Source organism: Aedes albopictus, chromosome 3, assembly GCF_035046485.1.
Source record: "Aedes albopictus strain Foshan chromosome 3, AalbF5, whole genome shotgun sequence".
Classification (NCBI taxonomy): domain Eukaryota; kingdom Metazoa; phylum Arthropoda; class Insecta; order Diptera; family Culicidae; genus Aedes; species Aedes albopictus.
Window position 1 is genome coordinate 114,479,159 of NC_085138.1, and position 18,038 is coordinate 114,497,196.

Here is an 18,038-nt window from a genome sequence, read left to right on the forward strand (position 1 = left end):
TGGAGATGCTTTCATTGTATTTCCGTTAGGGTAATTATTAATTTCATTGAGATGCCAAATTAGCTTACTCAAACACATTGTATTTATGGTGTGTTATTCTCCAGGAGGGGAATGACACTCCTTAGAGCGGGATTCCACAGAATGGGTGCCGTTCACAAATTACGCAACGTTATCTAGACGCAGTGGAGTACAGCTTAGTGTTCTGGCACATATTTACATTTTTTTGAATTCTCTTACAAAAAAGTGTTAATTAGGTGGTTGAAAAATATCGATTTTAGCAAAACGTAATAAATGGATGTCGCCATGGGATACTTTCCAGAAAAGCATGAGACTGAAATTAATGTTATCTTGCTCTTTTTGATACTTAAATATAGCCTTCCATAAGTTAGAAATACACTAACAATTTACTGCAATTTCAATTTAATTGCGTCAATTTGAGTCTCTAACGATTGACTGCTCTCTCTCTCTCTTCTTGGTGTAACGTCCTCATTGGGACAAAACCTGCTTCTCAGCTTAGTGTTCTATGAGCACTTCCACAGTTTTTAACTGAGAGCTTCCTCTGCCAATGATCATTTTGCATGCGTATATCGTGTGGGCAGGCACGAAGATACTCTATGCCCAAGGAAGTCAAGGAATTTTCCTTTACGAAAAGATCCTGGACCGACCGGGAATCGAATCCGTCACCCTCAGCATGGTCATGCTGAATACCCGTTCGTTTACCGCCTCGGCTATATGGGCCCTATTTCAGTATTGACTGCTATTTCAGTTAACTGAACAAGCTAACTGAGCAAGTACAGTTAAACCTCCATGATTCGATAATGAAGGGACTATCGACTCATGAGAATATCGAGTTATAACGGAACACAAATCGTTCCGTTAAATTTTCCCAGGTTTAGATCACGGGCCGTCTGAACTGTACAAAATTTTAGCGCAATCGGTGAAACTATAATTTAGCGCAAGTGGTTCAAAGTTTTCATAGGATTTACTATGGGAAAAGTTACACTTTCAGATAAAAAATCCCAGAGGTTGCCCCTTGTCTCCTTAATTCAAATCGATCAACGCTTCTTGTAGAAAAATCATTTATGAAACTTTCCTTCGAAGACCGCAAAACGATTGGATGCTTGTGGAAAAAGTTATTGATTTATTACCGATTAGTGATCCAACGAACGGCTTTTTGTTTTGTTTTATTAGCAGAACTGTGGCTGCTGCCTTGGATGCTGCTGTTTCTGGGGGTGGTGATGCCACCCGCCACCCCATGCAACAACGGCAGCAGCAGTGCTGCTGATAAAACAAAACAAAAAGCCGTTCGTTGGATCACTAATCGGTAATAAATCAATAACTTTTTCCACAAGCATCCAATCGTTTTGCGGTCTTGGAAGGAAAGTTTCATAAATGATTTTTCTACAAGAAACGTTGATCGATTTGAATTAAGGAGACAAGGGGCGACCTCTGGGATTTTTTATCTGAAAGTGTAACTTTTCCCATAGTAAATTCTATGAAAACTTTGAACCGCCTGCGCTAAATTATAGTTTCACCGATTGCGCTGAAATTTTGTACAGTTCATATGGGACCTAAATGGGATCTAAAAAGTCGACTGGAGCGAGGATTTATTTTTTCCATACAAGCGTGTCCCATACTAATGACGGCATTTCTTGGACCTATTAGTGGAACAGCGAATATTATCAAAAGCAAGGAAGTTTTCAGTGATGGTATTTGGCGATAAAATAATGTTGAAATTAGTTAAAACTTTTGTGTACATTCAGCGAAAGAAACTAGCGAAATTCATCGAAATTCCTTATGAAAATTTGCTTTAACTAATTCTTATGGATGCCATAAGAACCTTATGAAAATTGATCGTGCTTGCTATGACAAATTTCATAAGATAGACTTATGAAAAGAACAAAAAAATCTTAAAATGATGCAGACTGGATTCGATCCATGAACGTCGGGATCACCGACCCTGTGTTTTATCCACACGGCTACCGACGCTTGAGAATATCATGTTGCTAAACATGAATAAAAGCCAAACTGTGAGACGATTTTACGTCATAGAGTGACCTTATGAAATTCATCCGAATCATTATGAATTATTTAAAGGCCGTTTCATAAGTTGGGCCTTATGGAAATCTTAAGGTTATTTGGCTGAGTATATATGCAAGTTACACGGAACCAGAAAACAACCCAAATATAGGTTCTTTTCACTCATATCGGCTCTTCTGTGCGAGAACCCAAATTTGGCTATATCTCGTTAAAGCTCTGAGTGGGTAGTTTCCATTTGATGCTGGCAGAAAATTGCAACCCATCGCAAAGTTCTTTCTACCTAGCGTTGACTTTCGAAGTACCCTAGTGGGTTGAAATAAACCCACTTTTGGGTAAACGGCAAAAAACCCAAATTTGGCTTCTCGCACGGACATTATCGGCTAGGTAGCTGCTTCTCGCTTTGTTTTTGACAACATTGCGAGCGGGAGAGCGAGGAAACAACCCACTGCTGGGTAAAAAGTTCAAGCGGTTTACTTATTTTTGCGTTCATTTAACGTATTTTTTAGGTAATCTGTTTTTTCCTGACGGGCTTGGTGGTCTAGTGGCTACCGCTTCTGATTCGTATGCAGAAGGTCATGGGTTCAATCCCTGGCCCGTCCTTTTCATCCTACTTTGTATCTTTCTATCCACTTTCTCTCTCTCTCTCTCTTCTCTACATATACAACTCATGTATATTCATATGTTCATAGCCATCGCTAGAACCAGAAACGAATTGAAAAAAAGTCGTTTCCCTCCCTTCCAACTTCCACTCACAGCATAGTGTATATAACGCCTATAGGTTATGCAACCAAAGCGTGCTGTGCCGCTTGACCTTATTCACCTTATTCACCACACAATCTATCACGAATACTATAAATAACCCTATCCATGGATCGCATCACCGACCCAACGGTGACTCCCAGATCTCCCATCCTTTCCGTCTAACAAATACCCCAGTCCGTGCTGCGTTGTGGGGACGCAGAGTGCTCTCGGTCTCTAGTAGCAACAACCAGTACACTCTAACATTCCTTTCCCTTCCCAGCTGACTATAAGGACTTGGCCGGCGCCGTTATTGATAAAATATGCATGAGCTGCTAAAATTGCACTTTGAGAATAAGTGGAATGTCCCAGTCCCTTATTCAGTTGGATCTCAGTGCAACTGGTACCAGTTCAGATCAATCACGGAGGAGCAACCATTGACATGTATAGTCAGAATTGATCGATCGTTTTTTTTTAGGTAATCTGTTTTTTCCGTGTAGGAGTATGGTGGAAATGATCAATGAACTCAGTGTGGAGCAGACATGGTGTGATGACAAACGCACGTGGCTGGCACCTGGAATCAAATCCCACTCCCGACAAAGTGTGAGTTCTTCCTTCCGAAGGGAAGTAAACCCATGGGCCTCGAAATAAAAGAATAAATCAAAGGTGAAAATTCTGATCAAATTTGGTTGAAAAAAGAAGGCATTTGTAAAAAAAGTAAACTTATTAAGATGATTACTTACAGCACTTAAAAAGGTGTTGTAATGAGCCTTTGAAAACAAAAATGATATTTCGTAAGACTCAGTTTCTCATTGAATGCGTCTCTGGAGCGTGTCATAGTTTAAAGATAATGTTCTGTAATATTCACCATATTCAACAACTCCGGGTAGTTTTGCAGATGACTTGGACAAGACTTATAGTGTCACTATAGTTAGACACTAACATCAAATTGATGCAAACGTAGTAATAGCCATTGAACACTTTTTTTTCATACGCAGCCGTGGATATGTGCTCTGACAATTTAATCAGAGGATATGTCCTCCTTTATGATACCATATGATCAAGCGTGGTTCGGTGTTGAGTAACCGTTTCTGGCTGAATCACAATGGCGCGCTGAGCGTTGCGTCTCGCCGGTGGTCAACACCGGCGGTCGCACTTTTGCACTCACATTGCTGCGTCAGCATTACGTCTTTTTATATTTTGATCAGTCATCGTGGAAACCTTTTTGGGAAAATCGAACTTGACTGAGTTTATCAGAGTTCGTTTGAATTCGTCTTGACAGAGCTCTGACATGCCATCTAGGAAAAATTTGCCATGTACGTGAGGCATTGCTAGTGGAGTATAGAAAAAAGAGTTTAAAATGCTTCTAAAAAATTAACGATATTTTTTATTGAAATGCGGGTTAATGTGCAAGGTTAGACTATTGATTAGCTACACAATAAACATAACTTTTTGATTTCAATATTCTAGAAGTTCTGATAATGTAGTATGGGATTTTACGACTGGGAACTTGATGGAAAGGGGGATGGCTTTCTCAGTCTTTGATTCAAGAACGATTTTTATCTACATTCCCGACGTTTCGGCCTAGGGATTTGGCCTTTTTCAAGGGTCGCTGAAAACATGTATTTTAACATTTATCATTTAACATTTAACATTGAACATTTAACATTGAACATTTAACATATAAACATTGATAAAAACTCTCTAGTGTCTACCGTGAGGTGGCCCACACTTATATGAAAAACAAAAATTTCGAAAAATGCCAAGTGTTACCTCCTCAATCAGTTGTTTTGGACTCCCAGAAGCTACGTTCAAAATTTGAGCAAAATCGGTTGAGCCTAAGGGGGCGCTCAAAACGCTTGAAGTTTGTATGGGAAAACTTGGCAAAATGTATGCAGAAATTTCAAGATTTCGAATTCTGCCGCTAGGTGGCGCTGTAAGCGTTCAATAATCAAACCCTTTGGTATTATTGTAGGTGACTATATGCCAAACAACTTTGTCGAAGACCGCAAAGTGATCCAACGTCTGTGAAAAAAGTTATACCCTAGGAAATTGGAGGTGGTGAGCGATTTAACTCTGTGGATAAAGTTTGGCTGCGACGTTGACTTTCATGATTGTGGGGTGGAACGAATGGTAGTTAAGGAGGCGGCCGGATGATATAGGTTTTGAATACCATTGTGTGGAGAGTGTTTGGTCCGGGTTTCGAGTGACGAGTGTATCGAGGAACGGCAGTCTTCCATCGGACTCCTTTTCTACCGTAAACTGGAGGCTCTGGTGGTAACTGTTGAAAATTTGCAATGTTTCTTCGATTTTATCCGCTGGTAATGCCATGAAAAGGTCATCCACGTATTTTTTAATTACTGGAACAGGGAATTTCAGTTTGTTGGTGACAGTCCTGAGTAGTACCTCCATGACTACTTCCGCTAGTATTGGGGATAAGGGACTGCCCATAGCTGTGCCGAAAGTCTGTTCATAAAATTTTTCTCGAAATTTGAAATAACTGCTGTCTATGCAGAAATTTGTTATTTCGAGAAAGAGATCAAGGTTGATGTTGGTGTGCTGTCCTATGGTGTCCCAGTTCATGATAATGCCCCGTATTACGAGCTCTTTTGGTATGTTTGTAAAAAGCGAGACAACATCGAACGAGACTAGGACGTATCCAGCAGGAGAAGTGTGACTGTGGTGATGAAGGTAGCAAACGTGAAGCTGTCGGTGATGTTGTAGTCACTTCTAAATCCGTTTTTTATGATGTTCGAGATGAATTTTGACAGTTGATATGTAGGGGCGGTTATGGTTGGAACCACCGGACGAAGTGGCAATCCCTCCTTATGCGCCTTAGGTTGGCCATAAATTCTTGGACACGTAGCTGTTTTGCTGGTAAGCCGGATAGCTGTTGTTTGGTCGATTAGATCCAGGTTTTTAAGGCGCTGGACTAGCTGATTGTTCTGCCGTTGAATTTTTGGTGTGGGGTCTCTGGTTAGAGTGTTGTATACGGGTCGTAGTCTTCGATGTACATGACGACCATCCTTTTGCCCTTGTCCGACTCTATGATGATGATGTCCTTGTTGTCCTCAAGAAACTTTTTCGTCGATTCGGGATCTTCAAGTTTCTTGGACTGGGTTTTGGATATGTGGTTTTGCATAGCTGTGGATATTCGATATCTGTTGTAATCTCTTACTGCTTTGTATGATGAGGTGTTGAGAATAGATTCAACATCGGCGATTATATGGAATAGGTGTTTCGGGAAAAGCAACCCAGAAGAGCATTGTATATGCAAAAACTACAAAAACTACAAAAACGATAGACGGTAGACACTAGTGAGTTTTTATCAATGTTTATATGTTAAATGTTCAATGTTAAATGTTCAATGTTAAATGATAAATGTTAAAATACATGTTTTCAGCGACCCTTGAAAAAGGCCAAATCCCTAGGCCGAAACGTTGGGAATGTAGATAAAAATCGTTCTTGAATCAAAGACTGAGAAAGCCATCCCCCTTTCCATCTGATAATGTAGTTTACCTCGTGCAATCCTCATTTTAATAAAAACTATAGTAAACAAGCAAGGTTGCTGAATTGCAGAATTGAACAAAAATTATGCTCTACATGGTTACTGATTTTTCAATTGAAAAAATAGTCAATGTTCGACTTTCCTAATCGGTAATAACAAAAATAAATTAGAACATTAATAAGAATTTTATTCGACAAGCATTGATTCCTTTACAAAACATTTTTTTTTATTTTTATTAACGTGTATTTTAACATTTAGCTAATTCTTCACTTTTTACAAAACAATTTAACAAAACATTGGTCTGCTTCTTATTTATTAAGCTGATGTATTAATAAGCATATGTTCCTGCACATTGTGCTTTTCACTTGTCGAATAAACGTTTTCAATCCGTCATACTTCGACTCGCAACTTTGTTCGGATAATGGGATATTGGAGAATTTCGGCTTGCAGTTTGATAAATTGCGTTGATTAATTGTTTATCATCGCCGACGTTTCGGGCCGGCTATTGGACCATCTTCAGGGCTCGATACGTTAATCAACAAGTTACACAATTTTAAACTTGTACAAAATTGTGTAACTTGTTGATTAGCGGATCGAACCCTGAAGATGGTCCAATAGCCGGAACGAAACGTCGGCGATGATAACCAATTAATCAATGTAATTTATCAGACTGCAAGCCGAAATTCTCTAGGAAAAATCAAACAGAAACAACATTTTAATTAAATCACTCGAAAGAAAATAGAATAAAATTATTTATGTAGCTCAACATTGAGTGTTAAGAGACGTAATCAATGTAATTATGAGGCATATATGTCTGTAACTAGATAAACTTTACCTTGATTATTATCTTTTTTATTCTATCTTTTTCTATCCTTAGGCACTTCTTCTTAATGATATCAATATTCTCAAACAAAAACATGAATAAAAATTTTGCTTCACCAAATTCTAACAGAATATGAGTAGATTATCTCAACAGATGTTGTGAATGCACCATGCTGCACCACATATTGCCATACATGCCATGAAGATCGATATTAAATAATAAAAATAAAAATATTTTCCTTTTGCAATTTGTACATCAGCCCCAAAGTGTGGAAACAATATTTTCGATTAATACCAAAACTTTTTTGGCCAAATTCGATACAAGTTTTCTCACCGTGCGATAAAAATACTGGCAGCGCAAGCACGTGTTTTGGGCTGAACAGCTGCTGAAGTATAATGCGTTATTCAGTTGATTACCACGTGCTGTGCTAGTTCACCACTGCTGAACACAAGTTTAGGCGTGATCATTATTGAATCATGGGAATTTTATTTTTTGTTTTGGGTGTTTCAACCCACCATCTCTAAGATGGTGCAGATAGGAAGGCATGCGGCTGGCAATCGACAGGTCTCGAGTTTTAATCTGTATTTAGGTAATTTTGTATGTAATTCTTATTTCATAATAGGTGTTCTTAACATGAGAGCAAATAATTACTCTCGGGAGAGTTCAACATTTTTGCGTTTTATTTCTTGTTAGTCATTTTTGCCAAGCTAAATAGAAGCTTTCTTGTATGTTTCTAAAACGCTTTTTACAACAAACTATTATGTTGGTATAAAACACTACGCTTTATAACTTCTTCAAATTTGTATGAACAAAACCCGAACGTAGTAGGTGAAAATAATTCAAATGTTATTCAACATCATGCTGAATTAATTCGTCATAATGATGCCTGTTGAATTAGAGATTGTTTGTTGTGGGGGCTCTGTCAAGGCGACGGAGATTTCAGAGGTTGGCCTGGGACTTCATCAGATAACTGCATATTATGTCAGCATCGTTAAATCGGTGTACAGTGGAAATTATCAGAGTGTTACGTATGTTTGTGGTCGTATCATGCGGGGTTTAAGTAACACCCTTAAATCATTATTTTCAGGCGCATTTTATGGGGTTATGGATGTTCCAGAGATGATTCAAGGCACTTCAAGGGTTTTAGTGAAGCTGTCTCTAAAAATCCTCTAAAGCATCTTGGAATGCTTCCAAAATCCCCCTGAAATCCTTTAGGACGTCAGGTAACGCACCTCCTCTCCTCTTCTTGGCGTAACGTCCTCACTGGGACAAAGCCTGCTTCTCAGCTTAGTGTTCTATGAGCACTTCCACAGTTATTAACTGAGAGCTTCCTCTGCCAATGACCATTTTGCATGTGTATATCGTGTGGCAGGCACGAAGATACTCTATGCCCAAGGAAGTCAAGGAAATTTCCTTTACGAAAAGATCCTGGACCGACCGGGAATCGAACCCGTCACCCTCAGCATGGTCATGCTGAATACCCGTGCGTTTACCGCCTCGGCTATATGGGCCCTTAGGTAACGCACCTGATGCCCTCCGAAACTCCCAAAAAAGTCTTCGTAACGCCTCCGTAAAGCCTCTGAAACCCGTTGATATTCCTCTGAAACCTCCTAAAATCATATGTGTGAATACCGGGCAACTCACTGGAACAATCCGTTCCCAGCCATCTTAGCAAACTGCAGTAGAATCACTTGGCATAATACGGAACCTCACGGTGATGGCGTCTTGCTCCGCCAACAGTCCACTCGTCAATGAGGCAGCATCACACTCACGACGACCCCGTCATGGTGCTGGCTGTCACTGATGCTTGCTAGGGGAAATACACGCATGGGAAATGCTACTCAGCTTTGTTCATACCCCACATTCTCCCTCTTCTCCGAAAAAAAAAGTTTTCGACTAGCAGGCTTGTTATTTTTACGCTCAAACCCTCAATTTCGTTCTCTTCATCCTTATGGCACCAATGCAACAAGATACACTTCAAGATACAAGAATTAAGACGAATGGCCACATTTACTTTTTTTGTTTAGTAAACGCACTTTTGTTAATATCGAACCTATATCATTTGATTGATAATTTGCTATGCTAACCAATCATCTATGGGGTTTTGCCGAGCTCCAATAAAAATAACTACAACACACGCAGTTGGGTGATGCGTCTTCTCTCCTTCAAGCGCACGTCTCGTTATGTAGCCGGCCCTGGTTTTCTCTCACTCAAATCAATCGTTCTTCACGATTGCGAAAATTCGACGCATTCACTGAAAACGAACATATTTTGTAAGAATTATTTGTCAAAAAAAGTAAAAAAAACAAGAGATTAACGAATTTGAGATTTATCAGACTAAAGATTCCGTTTATCATACAACTCCATTTTCAATGCTTCAATGTGATGGTACAGATGGACCATATATAACACACAAATGTCCTTCATTATACGAAAATAGATTCTACAAAACGAGTTCAAAAGAGGTTCTACAACATATTTTCAGTAGATATGTTTTCATTGCGTACTTCGAATTTTAAACTGTTTTACGATATGCAATTTTAATGGGCGGTTTTCATTACACGTCCCTGCATTTTCCTCACGCACAGCTTTCGGCAGTTATCATGCAACGCCATTTCCTTAGACGGGTTTCTTTACACATCGCTGCATTTTCGTGATGCAAACAATTTTCGGCAGTTTTTCAATAACATTTCCTTGGACGGATTTCATTTTACGTCCCTGTATTTTCCTTATGCAGAAAAAATTTTCGGCGGTTATCCAACAACGCCTTTATCTTGGACGGTTTTCACTACACGTCCCTGCATTTTCTTTATGCAGAATAATTTTCGGCAGTTATCCAAAAATGCCGTTTCCTTGGACGGTTTTCATTACACGTCCCTTCATGTTCGTTATGCAGAAAAATTGTCGGCGGTTATCCAAAAACGCCTTTACCTTGGACGGTTTTCATTACACGTCCCTGCATTTTCTTTATGCAGAATAATTTTTGGCGGTTATCCAGAAATGCCGTTTCCTTGGACGGTTTTCATTACACGTCCCTGCATTTTCCTTATGCAGAAAAATTTTCGGCGGTTATCCAACAGCGCCTTTACCTTGGACGGTTTTCACTACACGTCCCTGCATTTTCTTTATGCAGAATAATTTTCGGCGGTTATCCAAAAAATGCCGTTTCCTTGGACGGTTTTCATTACACGTTCCTGCATTTTCCTTATGCAGAAAAATTGTCGGCGGTTATCCAACAACGCCTTTACCTTGGACGGTTTTCATTACACGTCCCTGCATTTTCTTTATGCAGAATAATTTTCGGCGGTTATCCAAAAAATGCCGTTTCCTTGGACGGTTTTCATTACACGTCCCTGCATTTTCCTTATGCAGAAAAATTTTCGGCGGTTCGAAACGCCATTAATATGCCCAACCAAAAACCCGAGCAAAAACCAACCCAACCAACCAACGCCGCGAGAATTTTACGGCAACATTCACAATAGTCAAACACCTCTACAATCATGCACATCAACCTGTTTGCATTTACCGTTCAACCGAGCGACAACACGAGCATGTACGATCCGAGGAATCAACGAAAGCGCGACCATCCATGCCGAGCAAGAACATGAAGAAACATGCATGCAATCATCGACCGACTACCTATCCACAGCGTGCTACCAGTCGACAACAAAAATCAACCACGTCACCGCGCCTATGTTCATGTGTTTGTGCTAGAACCAAGGCTAAAACAGAACGCGGTTGGCATGACAAAAACTTTCCGCGCTCTAGCTTTCGTCAGGAACCGCAGAATTGCAACACCCACTTCACTGTGTTTGCAGCACCACCACACACTTCACACACCAAAACGATTGGTTTTCTCTCACTGTTTTTATGCCAAGTGATTCTACCTATTTTATGATTAACTTGTTATTGATTATGATGCACTCCTGGCAGGATCGCCAATGTGAATACCGGGCAACTCACTGGAACAATCCGTTCCCAGCCATCTTAGCAAACTGCAGTAGAATCACTTGGCATAATACGGAACCTCACGGTGATGGCGTCTTGCTCCGCCAACAGTCCACTCGTCAATGAGGCAGCATCACACTCACGACGACCCCGTCATGGTGCTGGCTGTCACTGATGCTTGCTAGGGGAAATACACGCATGGGAAATGCTACTCAGCTTTGTTCATACCCCACAATATGTACTGATAGTTTGAGTTGTTTAAATGCAATTAAATCAACAAATTTCAATTTTAAAATTCATTATATAATCATAATGCTGAGAAAATTAGTATGATTTACAACGTCGAGGATTTATTATAAAATTTGTGTGGGTTCCTGCACATTGTCAAATTTTTGGTAATGAACAAGCTGATTGTTTGGCCAAATTAGGTGCTACTCGTGGTATTATTTATGAACGTAATATTTTTCATTCGGAATACTTTGCTGAAATCAAACAAAAATCGAAATCTTCTTGGCAAATTGATTGGGATTGCAGTGATAAAGGTCGTTGGTGTCATTCCATTTGTCCTGTTGTGGATAAAAAACCTTGGTTCAAACATTTATCTACTAGTAGAAATTTTATTTGTCTGTTTTCAAGACTTATGTCTAATCATTATATTTCTAATAGTCATTTATATCGTATCAATATTGTAGATTCAAATTTATGTATTTGTGGTGAATCATATCAAGATATTGATCATATAATATTTCATTGTGTTCATTATACATTACCCAGAAAAAACTTAATTGATAGATTTAAAAGTTTAGGCTTTTCTTTACCTGTATCTGTTAGAGATATTTTAGGTTGTAAATCTTTAGTCATGATGAAAATTCTTTTCAGATATTTTATTGAAATTGGTTATGCTGTTTGATATTCTTTAAATTTTTTTTTCAGTTTTCAAGAACTGCGTCCGATTTCTGTCCTTGATGTTCAAAATTCCTTCGTCGTAGTCAGATTACCTTGGTTCATCCCTTGACAAATCCGCATCAAGTCCACGGCTCGATTATGGATACTTTTCCGGAGGAGCCTTTAGTTTTAAGTTTATTTTATAATGATTTTTGAAAAGATAAAAGAGGTTTTATGCCTTTTTGAGAAAGATTTTGTAGATGAGGAAATCACTCAAAGGGGCTTTTCCCTCTTTCAAAATTTTTAGTTAAAAATAAATAACAATAACAATAATAACCTCCTAAAACACCCTCGAACCCTATGTAACGTACCAGAGACCTTACGAAATCTCCGAAAACGTCTTCGTAACACCTCTGAAATCCGTTTAAAACTTCTGAAACTTCCTGAAATACTTTCAAAATCCCCCTAAAACCCCTTCGGGACTCATGTAAAGCACCTGAGACCCATCCGAAACCCCCGAAAACCTCTTTATAACGCCTCTGAAATACGCTGAAAACCCTCTGAAACAGCCTGAAATGCTTCAAACTCCCTCCTCGGACCCTATGTAATGCACCTAAGACCCTACAATAAAAAAACGAAAACGCCTCCTTAGTTAACATCAAATTCATGATGATACTAGATCAACAATTTGCCGCCATAATACTCGATTTGCAGCTGCAGCTCTCCAACGTCGGTCACGCCCAACGCTCGCCAGATCACGCTCCACCTGGTCCGCCCATCGTGCTCTCTGCGCTCCACGCCTTCTTGTACCAACCGGAACAGTAGCAAACACCAGCTTTGCAGGGTTGTTGTCCGGCATTCTTGCAACGTGCCCTGCCCACCGTATCCTGCCGGCTTTGGCCACCAAAACCCGTCGAAAATCCTTCGAGATTCTCTGCAATGTCTTCGAAACCCCCCTCGGACCACCGAAAACGCCCCTAATACCTGCTCCGAAAATCAATGTCCCCACAATCTCACGCAATCTCCACTCCTGGATTACCATTGAGCCTTTGATAGGATCCTTCAAACCCCCTTGAAGCGCTTCTGACACCTCCTTATACCCCACTGAAACCCCTTAGGATTCCTAAAACGCGCCTGCAACCTCCCTTAGCTTTCCCTCATAAACGTCCCCTGGCCGTCGTTGCCATAGTGACCGTCATTATTACATTTTCTTATGCTGAGTATATCTTCCACTTTTATGCGAGGTATCAGAAGGCCGGCTCCAGAGGAACATTATTCTCCATTTGGGACATTTGTGCCTGAATTTTCCACGCATCGAGATAGGCCAAGAAATTTCTTGCGATCAGCGTACTACCCATTATGCAGGGCATAAAAAAGGTGCATAAATAAAAAGTGCATACAAATAACCTTCAAAAGAGGTTTTAGTATATTTTGTTAGTGGCATTCGCCACTAGTCAATTGTTATAGACATTTGCTGCTTCGCGTTTCAAACGACTCTACAGCTCTGGATCCGTTCCAACTGTTGTAGTGATAAGTGATAATATCCATGGCAACCTCAATGCAGACAAATTAACCGGATTACACGACAATCATACCACGGCATATTCAAGAACTCATTGCATCACACTTTCCAGGACGATGTTGAATAGTGGAAGGGAAACTTCGAATAAACAGCAGCTGTTGTCGTTCATGATTTTCCATAGATCTGTGTGGTCGTTACTGTCGTATGCCGCCTTGAAGTCGTTCAATAGCTGATGCGATTGGAAATATAAGTTGTCTACACGGGAAAAACAGTGAATAGTTGTTGGAGATCAACCTCCATAGTCCAGGCTTCAGAAGTATTCTCAAACTCATCACCGTAAGCCTCAGTGTAATCTTGTACGCGATACTTACTTAACTGTTGTGAAGAACTAGCAAGGTTAAACAAAATAAAATGATTAAAAGAACTTAATTGTGGTGTGAGACACCTTTAGAGATGCAGAGTCGGTCTCTGGTTACAGTGTTTGATGACTCCATGCGGTACTATATTTGTAATTTCCTGTAAGGCGTACTTATTTCTGAAGCATCAAAATTGCTTTCATTGTTTTTTTTTACTGTCTGCATCACGCGTACACTATTAACATAACCTAAATTACTAGGTACTAGGTGACTTTATTTAAAATTCAACAACTATTATTGGACACTATACTACCGTCTTTCCAACGTCAGCATGCATCCGTTTGCAATGTTTAAAATCAAACCGTACTTAATCCTAATCTGGTCCATCGTAAGTGAAGTTTTCAGCCGATATTTTCTCAGCATGTGCACCACTAAAATTTTAAGCGAAAGCCATGCGTAGCGCATACCGACGCAATTGCGGGGACCTCCGCTGAACGGAAGATACGAGTAGGGATGTCGCTTGGCAACTTTCTCCGGAAGGAAGTTATTCGGATCGAACTCATCCGCGTTGGGACCCCATATTTTCGGATCCCGGTGCATTTGGTAGATCCCCATTATGACGGTGCTGTTGGCGGGAATGGTGTGTTCATCTGCAATATTGCGGAAAGAATATCGTATAGTATCGGCATTTTGTCATTCAACGCCGCCACTTACCGTTCAATTTTATATCGGCCGTCGTTACCCTGGCCAATACGGAACCAACGGGAAACAGTCTCATGGTCTCTCGGCAAGCCATATCCAGATACGGCAATCGTGAAACATCTTCAGCCGACACGCTTTGATCTTGTCCCGGACAGACTTCCAAGATTTCCCGGTAGCAGCGCTCCTGCACTTCGGGGTGCATGGCCAACATTAGCAGAATGAAGCTAGTCGTTTTGGCCGTTGTGTCGTTGCCAGCGAACAAAATCATATCGATTTGTTGGAAAATGTCTTCTTTCGCAACTTCATCTCCATCGCGAATGAGTTTCAGAAGAAGGTCGATGAAAATGTGGGGTTTCTTCGTGTCGGTGTATTCGTTTGAAAAATCGACTTCGGATTGTTTCAATTTCTCTTCGAAATCGATTGCTTTCAGTAGTTTCGAAATTATAGTCTCGTGGTAGGTTTTGAGAATTTCCTGTTCTCGTTTGTAGCCACTGGTCATGCGGTAGATAAACTCGGGATATTTCCACACCGTGTAGATTCTGGCTACCATGACCTTGATGTACGATTCTATCAAATCCAGGGAACGTTCGCCATCCGGTGATCGCTGCATGTCGAAGTCACATCCCAGGGCGGTAGCTACAATGAATGGGATTATACTTAATGCATAATAGTGACACATATCATTCATGATTTTAAAATCACCATAGATCTGATCCAGCGTAAACTTGCAGAGGTCCCGAGTATAGTTGCGTTCGGGTTGACCCACGTGTTTCTCCAACAATCCTGTCAGGATGGCGCATTTCTCGTTGAATATGGGTACAAAGTTATTCAGGATGGCAGCTCCGAACGATGGATTCAAGGCTTTCCGTTGACCTTTCCACAGATATGCTGGGTTTTTAACAGGCAGTTAAAGTTAGTGTAACATTTTCTACAGGTCGATAGAATAATCAGACTTACTGGGTGCACTGATCAGCGTACGGCTAACCCGCAAAAATGAGTACTGTATGGATTTGTCTAGGCAGTTCTGGGAGTGCAGAATCACCTGAAGCTGTTCCGGGTCGAAAATGGCAACGTGTGGCAGGGGCCCCATGTAGATGCACACCGGCGACGGGAAGCTACCGAAGTATTTGAGGGTGTTGGCAATTTGGCCTACAGGTACGAATCAAATACTATTATCAGAAAGTGTCAAAGAGAGTTCTCATTTAATAACTGTGGAAATGTTCATAGAACGCTACGCAGAACAGCAGGCTCTTTTTCAGTGGGAACGTTACGCCAATGCAATAGCTGAAATTAAATTCTAATGACGTAAATATGTATGTTGGGTTGGCAACTTGTACAGAAATACGAAAGTTATATCAGACGCTCAACGCATCTCTTGATGAGAAAATTTTAATGAAAGTCGTTGATATTGAAAGATCGAAAGATATTGAAAGGTGGAAGCAGTACTTTGACGGGCACTAGAACATTGTAGAGAACATAAGCAATATATAACATGCGTTACCATCCTGACTGCTAATGCGATCGTCGGAAATGTTTGCTTTTTCTAGTTTACCGACGACCATTAGGACGTGTGACCTCACTCAGCTTCCATTTACCTGGTGTTGCTCTGAAGAACTTATGAGCATGCCCTATCAACGGCAGCTTCCGTGGACCGGACATTCGGGCATACTTGGCATTCGCTTTCCGACGGAACCAACGCACATACATTATCACCAAATAGACACTCGCGCACAGGCACGTGAACCAGGAATTCCACCACATCGCTTAGGGTTGCTATCGATAAAGCACAATAAATTCAAAGAACCGATCACCTTCACTTATTCACCGCAATTAAAATCCAAACCAGTTCAGAACGGAAGAACGCCCCGCCAACGAAAGTTATGCGATCAAATAGTAAGAAATAGTGTTTGTTCCGCTTACGGTGGGCTTTGCGTGTGCCAATCAATTAGGAATTTGGGTTTGTTTTGTCCGTCGATAAGGGGGCTCGATTTGGACCCTTTCAATAACACATTGGAGAAAAAGTTTTCTTCTGAATGGTATGTTCAGCAGTCGAAAGCAACGTACTTTTTTTAAACATTGTATGGTCATTTGAATACTCTTTTCATTATTCTTGCATGTATTGTACTTATTATTAGGGTAAAAGCTCCCTTAGTGGAGGTAGTACCAATAGTGGTGGTAGTGGCAATTTAGCACTATTTCGACCAATAAGCTTGCAAATAACATTTTTAATAGATGCATCATACTTAATTAATTACACTTATTCAGTTTTGTATTCAGGATTTGCCGAAAAACCTATTTTAACAATTATTTTCCTTAATTTTTTTGCTCCTTTGTACCTATAGTGGTGGATCCCATAAGAACTCAATGGGATGCGCCACTATACCAATGTTAAATTTTACCTCCATAATAGGAACCGTGTACCTATAGTTGGTGCAAGTGATTTATTAGCAAAAACTGAAATAAACAATGATTTTTACATTTTTTTTAGCAAATTTGAGTGAAAAACTTCCGGTTAATGTTTTCATACTTTTTATTTAGTGATTTTATCAATTTTATTCAATTATTTTACTACATGGAGCTACTAATAGCACCACTATTGGTACATTTACCCTATATTTTGACAATAAATAAATATTTCCAATTCAATTATTTTTTATTTGTGGCTTCCATTGTTCTACACAGTTTTTGAAAACTATAAAATAACATTCTAGGTGCACCTAAAATGTTATGTTATAGTTATATTATGTTGTAATTTCGTTTAATATCTAATTTAGTTACTTTTCTTCATAACACGAAAGATTTGCATATATTATTATCATACAAGGCAATCCGGATTGAAAAGGGTTCATTTCAGCTTGCGCGTTCAGATTGGTAAGTAGAGGATGCACCACTAGCGGCATTGGTTAATAAAACAGCCATGTGTAATTTCTAGCTTGTTCTTTCTATATATCGATTGGTTGAGCCGGCCGATCAGTAGTGTGCTTTCATCGAAAGTAAGTTTAAACAACGGACAGACAACACCTACAGACGGTATACCTATTTATCGTTGGTGGTGTGATAATGGGCGCCAAATTTCGATCGATGCATCGTTTTGTTGCAATTTCCTGAACTCGGTCAGCTAAGGCATATTTAGGTGCACTGGTGCACAGCTCTACTTTCTTCAAAATGAAGTCAGCTCGATGAAGTAAGAAGGAACTTGCGTTGTGGTGCTTAGCCATTTCATTAATAATGTTTGGGAAAAGGAAGATGTACATAAAATATTATGCCAATACCGTATTAAACAAGGTGTCTACCACCTGGAAGTTATCAGGGAATTGTCTTTACCCTGGAAAAAAACCTGGAATTATCAGGGAGTTCTGGAGTTAATCATGAGTTGGTTTTAATAGAAGTTTGAGGGGAGTTGGCGGCTGAAGCTGGGAAGAAATTTCTAATAGCCCCTTATTGACTTTATTTTGAAATTAGGGAAACGCTTCGAGATCTTGGAAAATTTCTAGAAGGAATTTCCAGATTCTTAAA

General features: G+C 39.9%; 1 protein-coding gene across 1 annotated transcript; it reads right to left on the reverse strand.

The window, feature by feature from the left end:
• Positions 1 to 14,030: 14,030 nt before the first annotated feature.
• LOC109409607 (probable cytochrome P450 313a4) lies at positions 14,031 to 16,511 on the reverse strand. The gene is made up of 5 exons (XM_062858786.1): positions 16,118 to 16,511; positions 15,480 to 15,671; positions 15,225 to 15,410; positions 14,535 to 15,158; positions 14,031 to 14,470 (listed from the first exon to the last, which is right to left on the reverse strand). Exons 1-5 carry the CDS (start codon positions 16,281 to 16,283, stop codon positions 14,130 to 14,132), a joined length of 1,509 nt encoding a protein of 502 aa, XP_062714770.1. The 5' UTR covers positions 16,284 to 16,511; the 3' UTR covers positions 14,031 to 14,129.
• Positions 16,512 to 18,038: the final 1,527 nt, after the last annotated feature.

Bases quoted from the DNA above. Each gene is read 5' to 3' on its own strand.
- LOC109409607 (XM_062858786.1), bottom strand. From the start codon at position 16,283: ATGTGGTGGAATTCCTGGTTCACGTGCCTGTGCGCGAGTGTCTATTTG. The intron at 15,411-15,479 runs GTAAGTCTGATT...TTAAAAACCCAG, and splicing joins TACGCTGATCAGTGCACCCA to CATATCTGTGGAAAGGTCAA. The intron at 14,471-14,534 runs GTAAGTGGCGGC...GCAATATTGCAG, and splicing joins GGCCGATATAAAATTGAACG to ATGAACACACCATTCCCGCC.